Genomic DNA, 15431 nt, shown 5'->3' on the forward strand with positions numbered 1-15431 from the left:
GTAACTCAGGCTGACCTCGAACTCACAGAGATCTGCCTGCCTCTACCTCCTAAGTGCTGGAATTAAAGGCGTGCACCATCACCACCCAGCTCACTCATTCCCCTCTCTGCTGACCCCAATACTGTGCTGAAGCCTATACTGTCACTGATAGTGACCCACTTTCTTGAGCCCTTGCCATGCTATTGTGCCCAATGCAACTGAAGAAGTGGCATAGCTAGGAAAATGAAACAAAAACAAACAGTAATAAAAAAAACTTTAAGCCGGGCGATGGTGGCGCACGCCTTTAATCCCAGCACTCGGGAGGCAGAGGCAGGCGGATCTCTGTGAGTTCGAGACCAAAAAAGTTAAGTGAAACTGAAGCTTAGGGAGGACCAGCTGTTGACCTACAACATGGCAAATCTATGTATCTGTTATTAGAGTCCCAGACTAGGCAGGCCTGACCCACAGAGTTGCAACAGACTATTTAAACATTAGATCTATTGTTTTGGAAGCCAAGGTGAATATAGGATGGAGCAGATCTGCTCAGGTTTAGAACAATGATTAGAGGCCTCTTTCTCAATTGCTGTGCCCATGGTCTACATGTTGTATAAGCTGGTGGTTGCTCCTGGAGAGATGACTCAGTGGATAAGAACAAGGGCTGCTCTTCCAGAGGAGCTATGTCTGATTCCTATGTTTGATGGTGGCTTATAACCACCTGAAACTCCAGTCCCAGGGGCTCTTGACAACCTTTTCTGGCCTCCTTGGGTATTGCATGCATGCAGTATACATGCTGGCAAAACACCCATGCACATAAGAAGTAAACTGAAAAAACAAATTGGTGATTGACAGGTTGTTGATTATGCTGTCCCTGCAAACCTAGAAGCCATTATTGTCGTCTTCATGTTTTCACTATTGGGGGGCATGGGACAATTAACTGCTCTACAAAACTAATACGTCTAGGTGCCAAATAGAGCAAAAATGAGACCCAGAATTTGAGGGTAAAGAAGACAGACACAAAATGAAGGCACAGCTGCCACGTTTGTTCCCCTGCTTTTAGCTATTCGTCGGGTGTCTGCAGCCCATGTGAAGTCAGTGCACTGAGGAAAAGCATCTTATAAGTTCCTATATGCACGGCTTTCTCCCCAGCTGGTAGCTTTTCTGCAGAGCTGTGTCATCTTTCAGATTCTAGGTGCTAAGAGTTGACTTTTCCTTGCTTCCAGCAAGAAGCTCTCATCTATCTACTTACCATAGGCCTGGTCCTCTATCTCTTGGTTCCAGATGATGTAAGATGAGCCTGGGATCCCTGTAACTCTGCTTAGGAAGAGGCCCACAGTGCAAGAACAGCATCTTTCTTTGTTTTTTCTTGTTTGCTTACTTGATACAGGCATAGTAGCTTGTACACCCCTGTCATTTATTTTGGAAGCCTGGCACATGGGCAAATGCCCATAATCCCAGCACTTAAGAGGAGAGGGCAGGAAGATTATGAGTTTGATGTCAGTGAAGGCTACACAGTGAGTTTGAGGCAAGCTTGGGCTACCAAAAGAAAAAACAAAAGGAGTGTGGTGGGACATGCCTGTAATTTTAGCGCTCCTATGCAGAACTAGGAAGATCAGGAGGAGTTCAAAGTCATCCCATGTTACAAAGCAAATTCCAGGCCAGCCTAGGTTACATAAGTCTCTGTCTAAAAACAAAACACTCCCCCCGACACTTCTTTTGGTTTTGGAGATCAAACCCAGGCACTTGCACTTTTTTTCTTTTTTGCCTCTGCCTCCTCCGTGCTGAGATTAAAGGTATGCACCACCACAAGTACCTTAATCACATATGCCTCCTTACTGGACCCTCCCCACCAGGTTCCCTCCGTTGTGAGCATCTTATTTCATGAGGATCTAGAGCTGCCACAACAAAATACTGAAAAGCAACCCCAGGACGAGCCTGGGAAGAAGGGAGGACAAGGGGTAGAACTTTTCCAGTAGTCCCAGCTTCAAAGGGCTAAGGCTCTGGGGTGAACTCAGGGCAGAGCTGGCTGGGTGCCCCCCACACTTCTGATGTAGGCTGGGATAGGATTAAAGGGAGGACCCTGTCCAGTCCAGTTCTCAGTGTTTCGGGTCCTCTGTCTGAGCAGACAGCTGAGCTAATGCTGCAGTGTGCTGAGCGGCGCCTCCAAGAGGAGAAGTCCATGAAAGAACTGGTGGAGCAGGTCAATGAAGCCCAGAAGAATGTCAAGGTGGCCCAAATGAAGCTTGTGAAGGGCCGGCAGCAGATAGGTACCAGAGGGAATCAGGTGCCACAAGGCTGTCCCGTTCCCTTACATCCTTCTCAATGACTAAACAAGCTCGTCAGTGAGGGGTGGTGCCCCTGGAGGGTGGGCAGGACTGAGCAGGTGCCACGGTCTGACGAAGACACCTCTGGGGAACATGGCCCCTGTCCATTGTCCGCCAGACCATTCACCGTCCTCATCAGGACCCCACTTGGTTTCCAAGTTCAGGAGGTGATGGAAGAGATCCGGGAGCTGCTGCAGCGTAGCTCAAAGGCAGCCAAAGAGGAGCAGAGGCAGCGCTGTGAGCTCATCGCCCAGCTGCGTGCGCTGGAGACACAGCCCACACGCAAGGGCAAGCTGGTAGACCTGACCCAGGTGAGACTGTGGCCTGTAGATGCTTCAGCTTCAGGGTACCTCCTTGTGTGGTACACAGAATTCCCATCAGGGCCAGAGGTGGGTCTTGTCCTACCCATAATCCTCTAGTTTCTTGGTTACTACCAGCTGTGGATAGATTCAGCTTAAGGTATGTGCTACATCAAGTCAGTTTCTTCTGTGACCTTTCCACTATCCTAGATACGGTGCCAACCACAGACCAAAAAAACAATCCACCCTAATCTAAACTAGTGAACCAGTGAGTTTATTGAGGCAATATATCATGGGGGAAGGCTAATTATGGAGGCATAGATGACTCAAAGGTGAGCTTACGAAAAAGTTCACCGCAATGCAAGGGACAACTCAGGAAGCTGTACCGCAGTAGTTCCCTGTAATGTTTGCAGGCAGCTCAGGCTGCTGTTGTGTGAGAGCCTTTCCTGAGTAAATGCAACACACATCTACTTACCCCAGGAAGGGAACCCAGGACAGACCAAAGTAACAGTAGGCACCAAAGTCCGACCTGGTGAACCAATGGATTATTGGGGCTCCTAACAGTTACAGGCACCGGGATGGCTCAGAAGCGGTCGTGTCATTGAAAAGCCTACCCCAGTACAGATGACAGCTCATGAAAGCTGCATCCCAAGAGCTCTCTGCATAGTTTGCAGGCAATTTGACAGACCTGAGAATCTCTTCTGATAGCTCTCCTGGTCAGAGTCTCCTCCCCAGTGGTTGCTTACTCATTTTATAAAGCTGGAGAAAGGGCCTGAGCTCCTCCTTTTTCTCTTGAAGAGGTAGCTTTCTCCTCTCCCCTCCTCCCCGCTCCATTTCTCTCTCTCTGCCTCTCTCTGCTCTTCCCCCTTATACCCTTTCCCCCTTTCCCTTTCCCCTCCATAACCCACTAAATAAATATCCACTTTCTCTGCAATCAATCAATCAATCAATCAATCAAGCTGGAGAGAGGACCTTGAGTATCTTGAGCCTTAACCTCCCTGCCCCTGGGACTGGATGGTTCCCTTTGGAGGAAATTGCTGTTCAGCACTTGCCCACGAGTTTTCTCTTTTCCAGCAACTATTAATGTTATACAGTCATGGCCATCAACTCCTTGTAAATCCTGTAACTTTCTGAGCTTTCTGAGCCTTGTAAGTTTCCTTTGCTTCCTGAGTCCTAGGAGCCTCCCTCTGCAGGATGGCATATTTTTTTTTGTTTTGTTTTTTTTTTAGTTTTTCGAGACAGGGTTTCTCTGTAGCTATGGAGCCTGTCCTGGCACTAGCTCTTGGAGACCAGGCTGGCCTCGAACTCACAAAGATCCGCCTGCCTCTGCCTCCCGAGTGCTGGGATTAAAGGCGTGCGCCACCACCGCCCGGCTGGCATGTTTTTATTTAGAGGAAAGAACTACCCATCAGAGCTGGAGCTCTGAAGGGAAGAGAGCTAAAGTACATGGAGGTACATTGAGGAGCTACATGTTCAAGGGTGAGGTCCCTGGACTCTCCAGACCCAAGATGAAAAACAGAACAAGGAGCATCCAAGTGTTTAAAAGTCCAGAGCCAGAGAAAGTCAAGGGTTAAGGGGAAATGGGGGCAGCAGCCTGTATGAGAAAGCAGAGGAGAACCAGGTTCACAAGAGCAAGGGGCAGGACTGGGAGGCTTTTGCAGTTGACAGCTAGGTCTCCCCACTGCAGGCTCCAGGCTGGAGCTGCTGATTGGGTGGTACACAGGCAGACTGAAGCAGAGGAAAGGTCTTCTTAGTTGAGGGATGACTGGCTTTACAGTTGCTAGCTTAAGTTCTTCCCCTGTTATTTGGAAGATCCCAGGATATGGTCTGGAAGGAGAGATGTCTGTTGTGGAACTTCGAGAAAGGCTGGCCCTGCTTAAAGAAACCCAGAAACGAGAGCAGGAGGAAAAGCGGGATCAAATCATTCAGGACAAGAGAGCCAAAAGCCAAAAGCTACAGAACACAGTGGAACAAATCTCATTGTGCCGCGCAGCCATGGGCAGAACTGCAGCCTTGAGGTGAGTATCATGGCTCCTAAAAGGTCATCTCCATGTGTTAGAAGGAGCAATGGAGCGTGGCAAGGTTGCTACGCACCTTCCTCGGTGGGTACCCTTGCCACACCAGCAGCCCCTGCCAGACAATTCTTTCCAGTAATTCTGACCATTTTTATTTTATGGGAGAATCATCAGTTCTGTGGCGATGGCTCTGATGCCCATGACACTCAACATGCAATGCGTCCATGTCACAAGGGCCTTTGAGCCATTTGTTCTTACCTCGCTAGCTAGCCATTTGTCAGTTGTCAATGCCACTCCAAAATAGCTGCAGACACCATATATTTCACTCCCGAGCACTGTAGTGTGTATTTTCTTTAAAAAACCACAACACCATGACACAACTAGCAAAGCTAATCAGAATTCTCAACATCATTTAAATATCCTATCTGCATTCACTTCTCCAAGTGTCCCAAGACAGCTAAGACTTTTAAAATACCATTTGCTGTTTTCCTTTGTAAGCCAGTATCTAGGTCACACAAAGTTGTGTGTGTCACACATAGTTGTATGTGCATATATGCACACACCTTTTATTTGTTTGAGAATATCTTTATTCAGGCCAGTGTCCAATGGCAGCCAGGTTGGTCACATGGTCACAACTGCTCCAGGGGAGGTGGTGGCCTACTACAACAGAACACACTGGTCTCTAGAGAAAATACCTTCATGGGACTGGGAAGGGGTGGACAGAGGAAGGACCCTAATTCATTGCCAGTGGAAGAGAATACATCATTATTAGTCCTCTGAGCAGCTGCTGCTGTGGCTGCAATGCAGAGGAAGCCATGCCACCGCCTGCTTAGAAAGGACTGACTGGCCACAATTACAGAGTGACACACATCTCAGGAAACCCCACTTCCCAACTGCTGGCCTCATCCTCACAGACCCCAAATGTACTACTTAAGGTCGGAGTACCTCTCAAAATTCAACTCTGGTAACAATGTTCTTGGACCCCATTCCTATTCCTGCAGCCAACCTCTCTTGAAGGAATTTAATGAAAGAAGTTTTGTAGGGGAACAGGGCCAGGACAGTTGGGCAAAAGCCCTAAAGCAAGGAGAGTATGTGCTCATGCCCCATGCTGTGATGCATACTTTAATCAAAGCTGCAGGCTGCAAGACCTGCAATTGGACAGGAGAGGTGGACCGTATTAAGAAGGGGATATAGGGGCTGGAGAGATGGCTAAGAGGTTAAGAGCATTGCCTGCTCTTCCAAAGGTCCTGAGTTCAATTCCCAGCAACCACGTGGTGGCTCACAACCATCTATAATGGGGTCTGGTGCCCTCTTCTGGCCTGCAGGCATACACACAGACAGACTATTGTATACATAATAAATTAAATAAATAAATATTTTTTAAAAGGGGGGGATATAGCCCCGGGGTGGTGGCTCATGTCTTTAATCCCAGCACTCAGGAGACAGAGACAGGAAGATCTCTGTGAGTTCGAGGCCAGCCTGGTCTACAGAGCGAGTTCCAGGACAGGCTCCAAAGCTACAGAGAAACCCTGTCTCAAAAAACAAAAACAAAAACAAAAAAGAGATGTGCAGAAATGCTGTCACCTGGGGACCATGAGAGTGCCAAAGGCACTGTGAGGCAAAGGGAGTTTTTGCATTTTACACCAATTCTATATTAGAATGTAAAAAAAAAATTAAAAGATTAAAAGTGTAGGGATGCTGGCAGGATCCCACGAAAAACCTCCTGGGTGTCACCCAGCCAGTTTCTAAGCTAGTACTGTCGTGGTCCAGGTGGGAGGAAAAGAAGGCCCGGGCGGCAAGCCTGGGGACACCCTCTCAGGATGAGCGCGTGTTGGAGCTGCAGCGCAGAATGGAGGAGAGAGCAGCTGAGCGTCGTAGGCAGACAGCGCAGCTGCATGTGCCACCGCCCAGGGTCGGGCGCCCCCAGTTGCCGGTGAGTTGGGAGGGAAGCGAGGGCAACCTTTTGGGCCTGAGAGGTAGGGGGCTATTAGGGCATGAGGAAGCTGATATCTGTGCGCTAGGGTGTGGGACCCAGTGCCTCCTCAATCGCCCGCTTGCAGGCTCAGACGGAGGCGCAACACTGGCTGGAGCTGTACCAGAGTCGCGAACGCAGGCTGCAGGCCATGCAGGAGGCAGACCGCACCTGCCAGCCTACCCACCACCTGGAGGCTGCCTGAGCAGCTCCGCGGGCGGCCCTGCGCAAACACCGCGCATGGCCGTTGACCTGCGTCCCCACCCCGGCCCTTTTCCTGAACCCCAGCCACAATGCCCAGCCTCTCCCGAACTCCAGCCTGTTCCTGGGCAGTTGCCCCAGAAAAGACAAGGTGCAGTGGTGAACCAGAAACGCTAAACAACTACTCTTGCTCTGGACTGCAGCTGGCTACCCACGTTTTTATAAGCTAAGCTAGTCCTTCCTTATGCCCAGCAAGGCTCTTCGTGGGGCTGGGAGCTCCACTCTCCACTTGGAGCCAGTAGATATCCCTGAGAACCCCACAGCAGCGTGGGATTGCCAGTGAGGTCCGGTTCTTGAACACCTACTATGGACTGGCCCTTCTCGTACCTCATGCAGATCATCTGAGCGATGGATCGCTGCATACAGCAACTATCACCCAGTCCTATTCAGCTAATAAGGCCACCTGTGCTCAAAGAGGACCCTGGCCTGAAAGCCAGGGCTCAGAGCCAACTGCAGGTGCCTTTCAGGGTCCTCGCTCCAGCATCATCAAGAGCCCAAGTCCAACAAAACTAGAGCCCTTGGGGACACCGTTCAACAGGGCAAGTAGCATGCAGATCAGCTGTGTTCTAAATTCCTGGCCTCCGAGCTTCTCTGTACTGGAAAACCCAGACTTTAATAATAGGTGCATGGAATGAATGCCTGCTGGTGAATCTTAGCCTGAAAATAAAGCTATATTGTGATGTTTGGTTCATAGGAAGATGATGGCAAGTCATTGAGAGGGAATAGGCAAGGAGAAACTGCTTGATGGGTAGATGTTCAAAAGAGACACCACCCCCTGGACGTCCTCCTTAGGCCTGCAGAGAAGATGGCCCCTCAGGTTACGGTGAGGCCATACTCCAGGGTGCTTTCAGACCAAGAAAGTCTTTTAGCACTGACAGGAGTCCTACCTCAGTATTGAGAACAAAAAGAATTTCAAAGATCTTTACAATCCTGGGTGAGGGCTGTGGGGAGAAAGGAAGCCCCATCTTTCTATTGAATTAGAATTGGGGGCAGATTCAATTTTACTTAAATAAAAATCACATTTCTTACAGGTTTCATGTGATTCAAACTCATTTAAAATGGAGGGACTAGCAGAGCGGTGGTGGTGCACGCCTTTAATCCCAGTACTGGGGAGGCAAAGGCAGGTCTCTGTGAGTTCAGGGCCAGCCTGGGTCTGCAGAGCAAGGACAGCCAGAGAAACCCTGTCTCAAAAATCCAAAGAGGGGGAAATGTGCATGGTGGCCTGAAGGAAACACTGTGGCAAGGCAATGGGGCATCACCTTTCCCTTTAGGACAGCTTCTGGATAGCCCAACAGACTGGGTGCTACTGGAGATAGTGCTGCTTGGAAGCGAACAAGGTCCCTCTTCCTTGCCTTGTCTTTCAGGGTAGATAGCTCAGGAGTACCTGGGTGTTTGCTCCATAAGCCTGAGCCAGAGAGCAGGCTTGAGAGTATCTCTTAATGTTGTGGCAAACGAGTACTTGTGTGGTAAAACTAAGGCCAAATGCTAGCCTGTATCATTATCCATTTTCTCGCAGCTTTATAGCTCTGGTCCTGCTGGGTCTGGTCATTTACTCATGTAATTACTCAATGCATGAGCAATGTAGTAGATAGCAGGCCAGTCTGGCTACACAGCAATACCTGCATTAAAAGAAGTAGAGAGCAAACAGGGTGGCTCAGTGGGTTAAGCTACTTGCTGTGCAAATCTGGCAACCTGAGATCAATCTCTGGAACCCATGTGAAGATGGCAGGAAAGAAAGAACTCCACAAAGTTATCCTATGGTTGTCTACACATGCTCCATAGCATACGTGACCTCTCCTGACACACACACACCCTTGTCTACACATGCTCCAGGGCACATGTGACCTCTCCTGACACACACACACACACACACACACACACACACACCCTCCTGTCTACACATGCTCCAGGGCACATGTGACCTCTCCTGACACACACACACACACACACACACACACACACCCTCCTGTCTACACATGCTCCAGGGCACATGTGACCTCTCCTGACACACACACACACTCACACACACACACACACACACACACACACACCCTCCTGTCTACACATGCTCCAGGGCACATGTGACCTCTCCACACACACACACACACACACACACCCTTGTCTACACATGCTCCGTGGCACATGTGACCTCTCCTCACACACACACACACACACACACACCCTTGTCTACACATGCTCTGTGGCACATGTGACCTTTCCTGACAAACATACCCCCATTAAGATAAAACAGGTAGTTTATGAAAGGGAAAGTATATACCCGGGATCCCCAAGACCAGGTTCTCATCAGAAAGGAGATTTATTTATCTGCCTCAGAGGAACAGAGGGAAGGAGATAAGAAACAAAGACAGGAGATAGAGGACAACGGAGAAGGGGAAGGTATTCGTATTTTCTTGCCAACAAACCTCTCTGCCAATGCAAATAATCCCAATCAGACCAAATCAAACCAAATTAAAAGATACCCAGGTTTAATTGGGTGCCTGTGCTCTCAGGTGGTCCCGGGAAAACGGGGGGGGGGGGAGGAAAGCACCACCTGACAGGAAAAAGGGGAGACAACCTGTTTATTCTCTGGGGGGCAGTTTAAATAGCCTGTGGGAATGGTCTTGACCTTCCCTGGGAAGGGGTCACCATTTGACAGGCTTTCTTGGAGGTGGAGTTTGGACTGAGGCAACTCCCAGGGGAGGGAGCTTGGAATGGAGTTTTCTGCCCAGCGTTTCCAAAATGGATGCCAGGGGCTGGGATGAAGCCCCCAACTAAATAGAAGGGAACAAGGGGGAGGGATCAGAGAGGCATTTGTCCTAGGGGAGTGGAGGTGTCACAGCTCAGAAGGAAAGGGGTCCTGGCAGTCAGGAGCCAGGGAATATCATAGGCCACAGTAAGCGTAGCAGCCTGTAGCTCTGCTCTAGAGGTTTCCCCAATGTGACAGCTCTGCTCCAGCAGGAGAGGGCTTCCCAGTGAAGTCCTTACAGCTCTGATGCTCCTGAGCATAGCAACTCTGCTCCGCTAGGGGAAGGCTTCTCCCAGCAAAAGTGTTACCGTCCTGCTCTTATTGCTCTCTGCTCCAGCGAAAGAAGATCTTCACTCAAACCTTGTTCAAGAGATTTATTGGGAGGGAAGAATCCGGGAGAGTGGCTGCCTCTGCCAGGGTGGAAGAAGAGCAGCCAGAACCTGAACAACCGAAGGGCTTATCTAGGGCTTCTTAGAGGGGGAGTTTTCCTAGGGAGAAGAGGGTTTGGTTCGTTTTTTTTTTATTTTGTTGTTGTTGTTTCCCTGCTTAGGGATTGATCAGTTTAGTTTGTCAGGGGCAGAGATGGCTGATCTCAGAACCGAACTGTGTTTCTTTCACTGGCTGTTTTAAGCTTTTTGGCTCTAGTTTTGGGGCCACGGGATACTTGTTTCACTGACTCTGATTCTAGGGACAAAGTATGTTTCTTTGGCACTGGTTTCAGAGTCAAGGTGCATTCATTTCTTTGGGTCTTGGTTTGAGGCTAAAGCATTGCTGTCACTGGCTCTGTTTTCAGCACCTGGGTGGGTTTCTTTTACTGGCTCTGATTTCAGAACCAGGGTGGGTTTTTTTGGGTGGCCCTTTTACCCTTACAGGGAGGATAAAGGACTGCCTCTGGATAGAAGGGAGACAGATGTGGCACATAGTAAGATGACAGTTTATAAAGGTACAAGGGGAAGCCCCATGGTAGGTTGAGGTGTGTAATCTTAATTGGGCATGTTAACTTGGTGAGCCAAAGGGGCCTTTGATTGCTGAACTTCAATGCTTTGAGAGCTGAACCTTGGTAGTCAGCCTCAGGAGGAGGAAGTGGCCAAATAAAGGAATAGACCTTGGTGGCTAGCTTTAAGAATGAAATGTGGTGTTTTTTAGCAAGGCAGAGGGAATGGGGTAGGGGGACAAGACACACCAGAGCAATGCTCACCACGCTCAAGCTGGCCAGAGTTCCCTTCAGTTTATCTCCTCAGCATCTGAACCATGCCTGGCCGCCTAACTTTCTGTGTATAATACCATACAGAAGTGGCAGTGTGCCATTTAGAGTCAGTCACCAAGTGACCTGGACATCATGCTTGCTCTCTTGGAAGCCTGCCTGGCCTCATGCGAACATGATGGCCCGGAGATGGTTCCATGTAGAGGTGTGCCAGCTGTCCCAACAGGCGACCCTAGACCATCCTGCAACCAATAGTTTGCAGCAGTAGGGACAGCCAGAGCCAGAACCTTCCTCTTCTTACAGATTCTTGAGTAATAATAAACATATCTTGTTTAAGATATGGAGATTTGAGATATTTGGGATGATTCGTTCAAAAGTAAAAACCTAAATGATGCCCTTCCATCCAGAGCCTTCATATTGGAGACCCCTGCTTTCCATTCCCTATATGGACCCTTTAACAAAGGTAGCTGGTCAGCCAGAGATCTACCTGAGGCCCACGAGGTGGCATGAATGCTCTTTCTGGAGCTTTCTTGATTACAACTCTTCTGGAGATGACCTGCCTGCATACAGAAGACTCTTCTTAACAGGGCAAGGCAGATAAGTCCCTCTGCAGCTGGTTCCCATGTGTGGACCTATTGGAGCCTGATATGCCAGCTTTTCTCTCCAAGCTGATGTTTAAAGCCCGAAGGAGACACTGTTTGTGAGGGAGCAAGTTCATTGTCAAATGATGTCTAGAGAAAACTTGAGGGAAGTTTCTGAGCATGGAAGTGGTATTTGTGTTTGGCTTTTACTACTACATCTTCAGCATATTAAATTTACAAAAAGCCATGCACAGTGCACACACTATAATCTCAATATTTGGGTGGGTAAATTTCAATCTGACCTGGGCTACATAGTGAGCGCCATGTCAGTCTAACGAGAGAAGAGAGAGAGAGAGAGAGAGAGAGAGAGAGAGAGAGAGAGAGAGAGGCTGTCTCAAAATCAAACAAGAGCTGGCAGATGACTCGGGAGGTAAGGGTGCTTGCCACTAAGCCTGGTGACTTGAGTTCGATCCTCGGGATCCTCTCACGTTGGGAAAGGAGAGAAGTGGCTCACACAAGTTGCCGTCTGACTGCTACATGTGCTCTGTAGTAAGTACATGTACATATACACAATAAATGTGATAAAACTTATTAAAAAGTAGAGGCAGCTCATGTGACACATGTCTTTAATCCCAGCACTTGGAGGCAAATGCAAGCAGATATCCGTGAAGTTTGAGGCCAGCATGGTTTACAAATGGAGTTCCAGACTACATAGTGAGACCCAGCTTGGAAGAGAGCAGGCCCTGCACCTCACCTAGGCAACATGGTAGAGCTGACCCTGCTGATGGGGTGTAGGTGTGCCATCCCAGAGAACAAGTATCAGCATGAGAGATCTGGCCCTGCCCCTGCCATCTACCATATGTGGTGGTGTGGGCAGAGGAGAGAAGGTCCCCTGCACTCCCTTGCAGCCTGTGGTAGGTGAGAGAGCTGTCCCTGAAGTCACAAGAGTAAGAGAGTTGGCCCTGTCTCTCAGCAGCTACAACACTCTGAAGAACTGCCCCTGTTGGACTCTAGCGTCCAAACACCGAGAAGGAGTCGCCCCCAGAGACCATCTCATACACCACAGCCGATGCAAAAGTATGAGGATTTTATTAATTCTGTCATGACAGGGTCCCCCAGCATTCGGGAAGCCGAGGGACCTCGAATAGCGGGTACAGCCTACTTTTAAAGGGGCCACAGAAGCAAGAGGGGTTGTTCTTTGACTATTCTGATTGGCTTATTTGAAAGGGCTATTACCAATAATTGACTGGAGAGCTGTTGCCAGATCAGATGAGGTAAGAGGTCATTTTGACCCCATTTCCCAGGGGACCGAACCAAAGCATACGTATATGGGTAATTGTTCAGGAACTGAGTACGTGCGAGTGTAGCTGTTAGGTCCTTGGTTCCCAGGGGAGGAGGGGAAGCACTATGGCACAGAGGCTGAGAGGATTCAGAATTGTCAAAAATGGCTTCAGGATTGTCTTAAAGTCTTACACCCCTACACCTCACCTGGACAACACTATAGAGCTAGCTCTGGTGGTGTCCAGAGTGGGCCAGCATCTGCCTCCACCAGGATATTGAGAGCTGCTTACTTGCTGCAACTCATAAACCCCACCCCACTGCTGCTTACTACATAGTATGAGCTAGCCAGGGCAATGCCTGAGATCTAAGGCTGGTGTTGAAGATGAGGGAGAGCTGGCAAGCTGACCAACCCAGCAACCACCCAGAACCAGGGTTAAGAGTTGGCCCATCCCATCATCCACCCCATCCAAAATCTGCTGGAGCATGGCAAGGGTCTGACCCTGCCGACCTAAAGTTGCAGGATCTCCATGACTCAAGGTAACAGGATATCCAAGAGGTGCTCCAGTGAGAGCCCAGCGTCTACAGTATAGCAAAAACCAGAGGCCTCGAACCAGACCAATAATTCATCGCAATGAACACTTTCAAGTAATATGGTCTAAAGGGTATACCGTGTGACTCATGTTGTGACTTCAACCAGCAGGATGAGAGTTTTTTTCCTTTTTTTTTCTTTTGGTTTTCGTTTTGTTTTGTTTTGTTGTTTTCGAGACAGGGTTTCTCTGTGAAGCTTTGGAGTCTATACTCGTTCTGTAGACCAGACTGGCCTTGAAATCACATAGACACGCCTGCTGGAATTGAGGGCACCACCACTGCCCTTCTAAAATTTTGTTTTATCCTGGGACGTGGGGGAGGTTGTAAGGGTAGAAGGAGGATGGGAAGGGACAGGGAGATTAATAGGGTGGAGAAGCATGATGTGGAATCCACAAAGAAGCAATAAAAAAGGTTAAATTGGAAAACAACAACAAATGAAAACCTTAGCTTGCAAAAAGTGAACATAGGACAACAGGAACTTATTCTTAACTGCAAAGAGAACCCTTAACCTACAGGGCCTATTTATCCTGTGTTGGTCTCCCATTAACTTTCAGGTATATTGTTCCTGGTTTTGTTTGTTTTTTTGTTTTGTTTTAGTTTGGTTTGGTTTGGTTTTAACGAGACTGGGTTTCTCTGTAGTTTTGGAGGCCATCCTAGAACTAGCTCTCGTAGACCAGGCTGGCCTTGAACTCACAGAGGTCCACCTGACTGCCTCTACTGGGATTAAAGAGGCGTGCCCCACTGCCCAGCCTATGGTTTCTGTTTTTATCTCAAATGCCTAATTAAGTATTGAAAATATTTTCATAAGAAATGCCTACATTTTTCTTAAAGTTGTAAATTCTCTTTATTCCAATTATAACATTTGGGAAATATGCTCAAAACATCCAAGCATACATTTTACACTGGAATCAGATGTGTGTCTATCAGACATGCTTTATCATAAATTCTCTTACAATTCTGTAAATGTCAGGGATTATAATAGCACAAACATTAGCGGTCCGTTTTGCTCTGCTTTGTCATTCTCATAAGTGAATCAACCTTTCAGGTCGAATACACCCTACAGAAACAATTCAACCACATTTAGGACAATCTTAATATAGCCTGAGGGTCCCCATTTATCTATCAATCGAACAGTTTCTAGTTGCTAAACCAGTGCTACAACCTAGCTCAGGGACAGGTGCTCAAAAGAAAAAAAAAAACAGCATTGTTTTTCTAGTACAATTCTGTTTCGCTGCACTCCAGGACGGCCTAGCATGCGCTTGCATTAACTGTTAGCCCTCACATTTTTTCTCAGAAGTCAGTAAAATGAATCCCCTTTAGTAGGTGTGAGACTTGCCTAAAATCATAGTGCCGGTTTTCAGAATCATACAGGAGGGACTCTAGCATTGAGATGTGCCAAGACCTTTCCGGAGGCGGGTTCTTCTCAAGCCATTCTTCTGTAGGACAGACAGTACGGTTCCAGTGATTACGTGTGTTCTCTTTGGAGTTTTGCCTTCTGAGCTCACCCCCTCGCCTCTGCTTCAGACACACTGGGCAGCTAGCCTGCAGTTTCCTGGGCATGTACATCTCTCCTTTGCCCCGCCTCTGGCACACAAAATGTCTAGTTTTTCCCTACCTAGCCTGCTGGTAGACCTCCCAGAAGCCCTGGCTGAGCCCCCGGGACTCCCGATGGGACCCGTGTGAACAGTCCCGGGCGGATACGCCCACTCAGAGCCTGGCATTTGGGGTACAGATCCCGACGGCAAGGTTGGTTACGGATCACAAAGAAATTGGGCCCTTAGGCCAGTCTCCCGTGGGTCTCATCAACGACAGAGGAAACTGAGATGGGAATGGAATGAATGGTGGGGATTACTGTTTAGTGTTAGCCGTGGCAGAGAGCGCTTGCTAACCAGATTAAAAGCCAAGGGTCGATAGCAAGAAGCCAGTAGGAAGCCTCACGCGACGCCACAGCAACGACTCCGCCAAGTTCTCGTGGGAGGAGTGCGACTGGCGGTGCTCTCGCGAGAAGTGGAAACTCAGGCGAGCAAGCGGGGGGCGTGGCCGGAAGAAGGTTTATTTCAAAGCGGTAATAGATAGTTTTCTTACCCAATAGAATTGCAAACGAGCCTCCGAAACCGGTAGAGCTCGGGAGTAAGGGCGGTAGAAGCCAATAGGGACTGGGAAGGGCGGGCCAGGGCCGGCCGA

At 48.7% G+C, this 15431-nt stretch overlaps 1 protein-coding gene across 1 annotated transcript in view; it reads left to right on the forward strand.

Annotated features, from left to right (window-relative positions):
* The window catches only part of LOC121436548 (cilia- and flagella-associated protein 99-like), a 48507-nt gene extending 40813 nt beyond the window's left edge, over positions 1-7694 (forward strand). The window contains exons 12-16 of the mRNA XM_041636549.1: positions 2102-2243; positions 2460-2611; positions 4412-4617; positions 6385-6547; positions 6675-7694. Coding sequence (XP_041492483.1) covers positions 2102-2243; positions 2460-2611; positions 4412-4617; positions 6385-6547; positions 6675-6791 — 780 coding nt within the window. The 3' untranslated portion in view covers positions 6792-7694. The remainder of the gene's footprint in view (positions 1-2101; positions 2244-2459; positions 2612-4411; positions 4618-6384; positions 6548-6674) is intronic.
* The last annotated feature ends 7737 nt before the right edge of the window (positions 7695-15431 follow it).

This window comes from Microtus oregoni, unplaced genomic scaffold (genome assembly GCF_018167655.1).
Source record: "Microtus oregoni isolate MIOR12 unplaced genomic scaffold, Mior012 000049F_ref0000343, whole genome shotgun sequence".
Classification (NCBI taxonomy): domain Eukaryota; kingdom Metazoa; phylum Chordata; class Mammalia; order Rodentia; family Cricetidae; genus Microtus; species Microtus oregoni.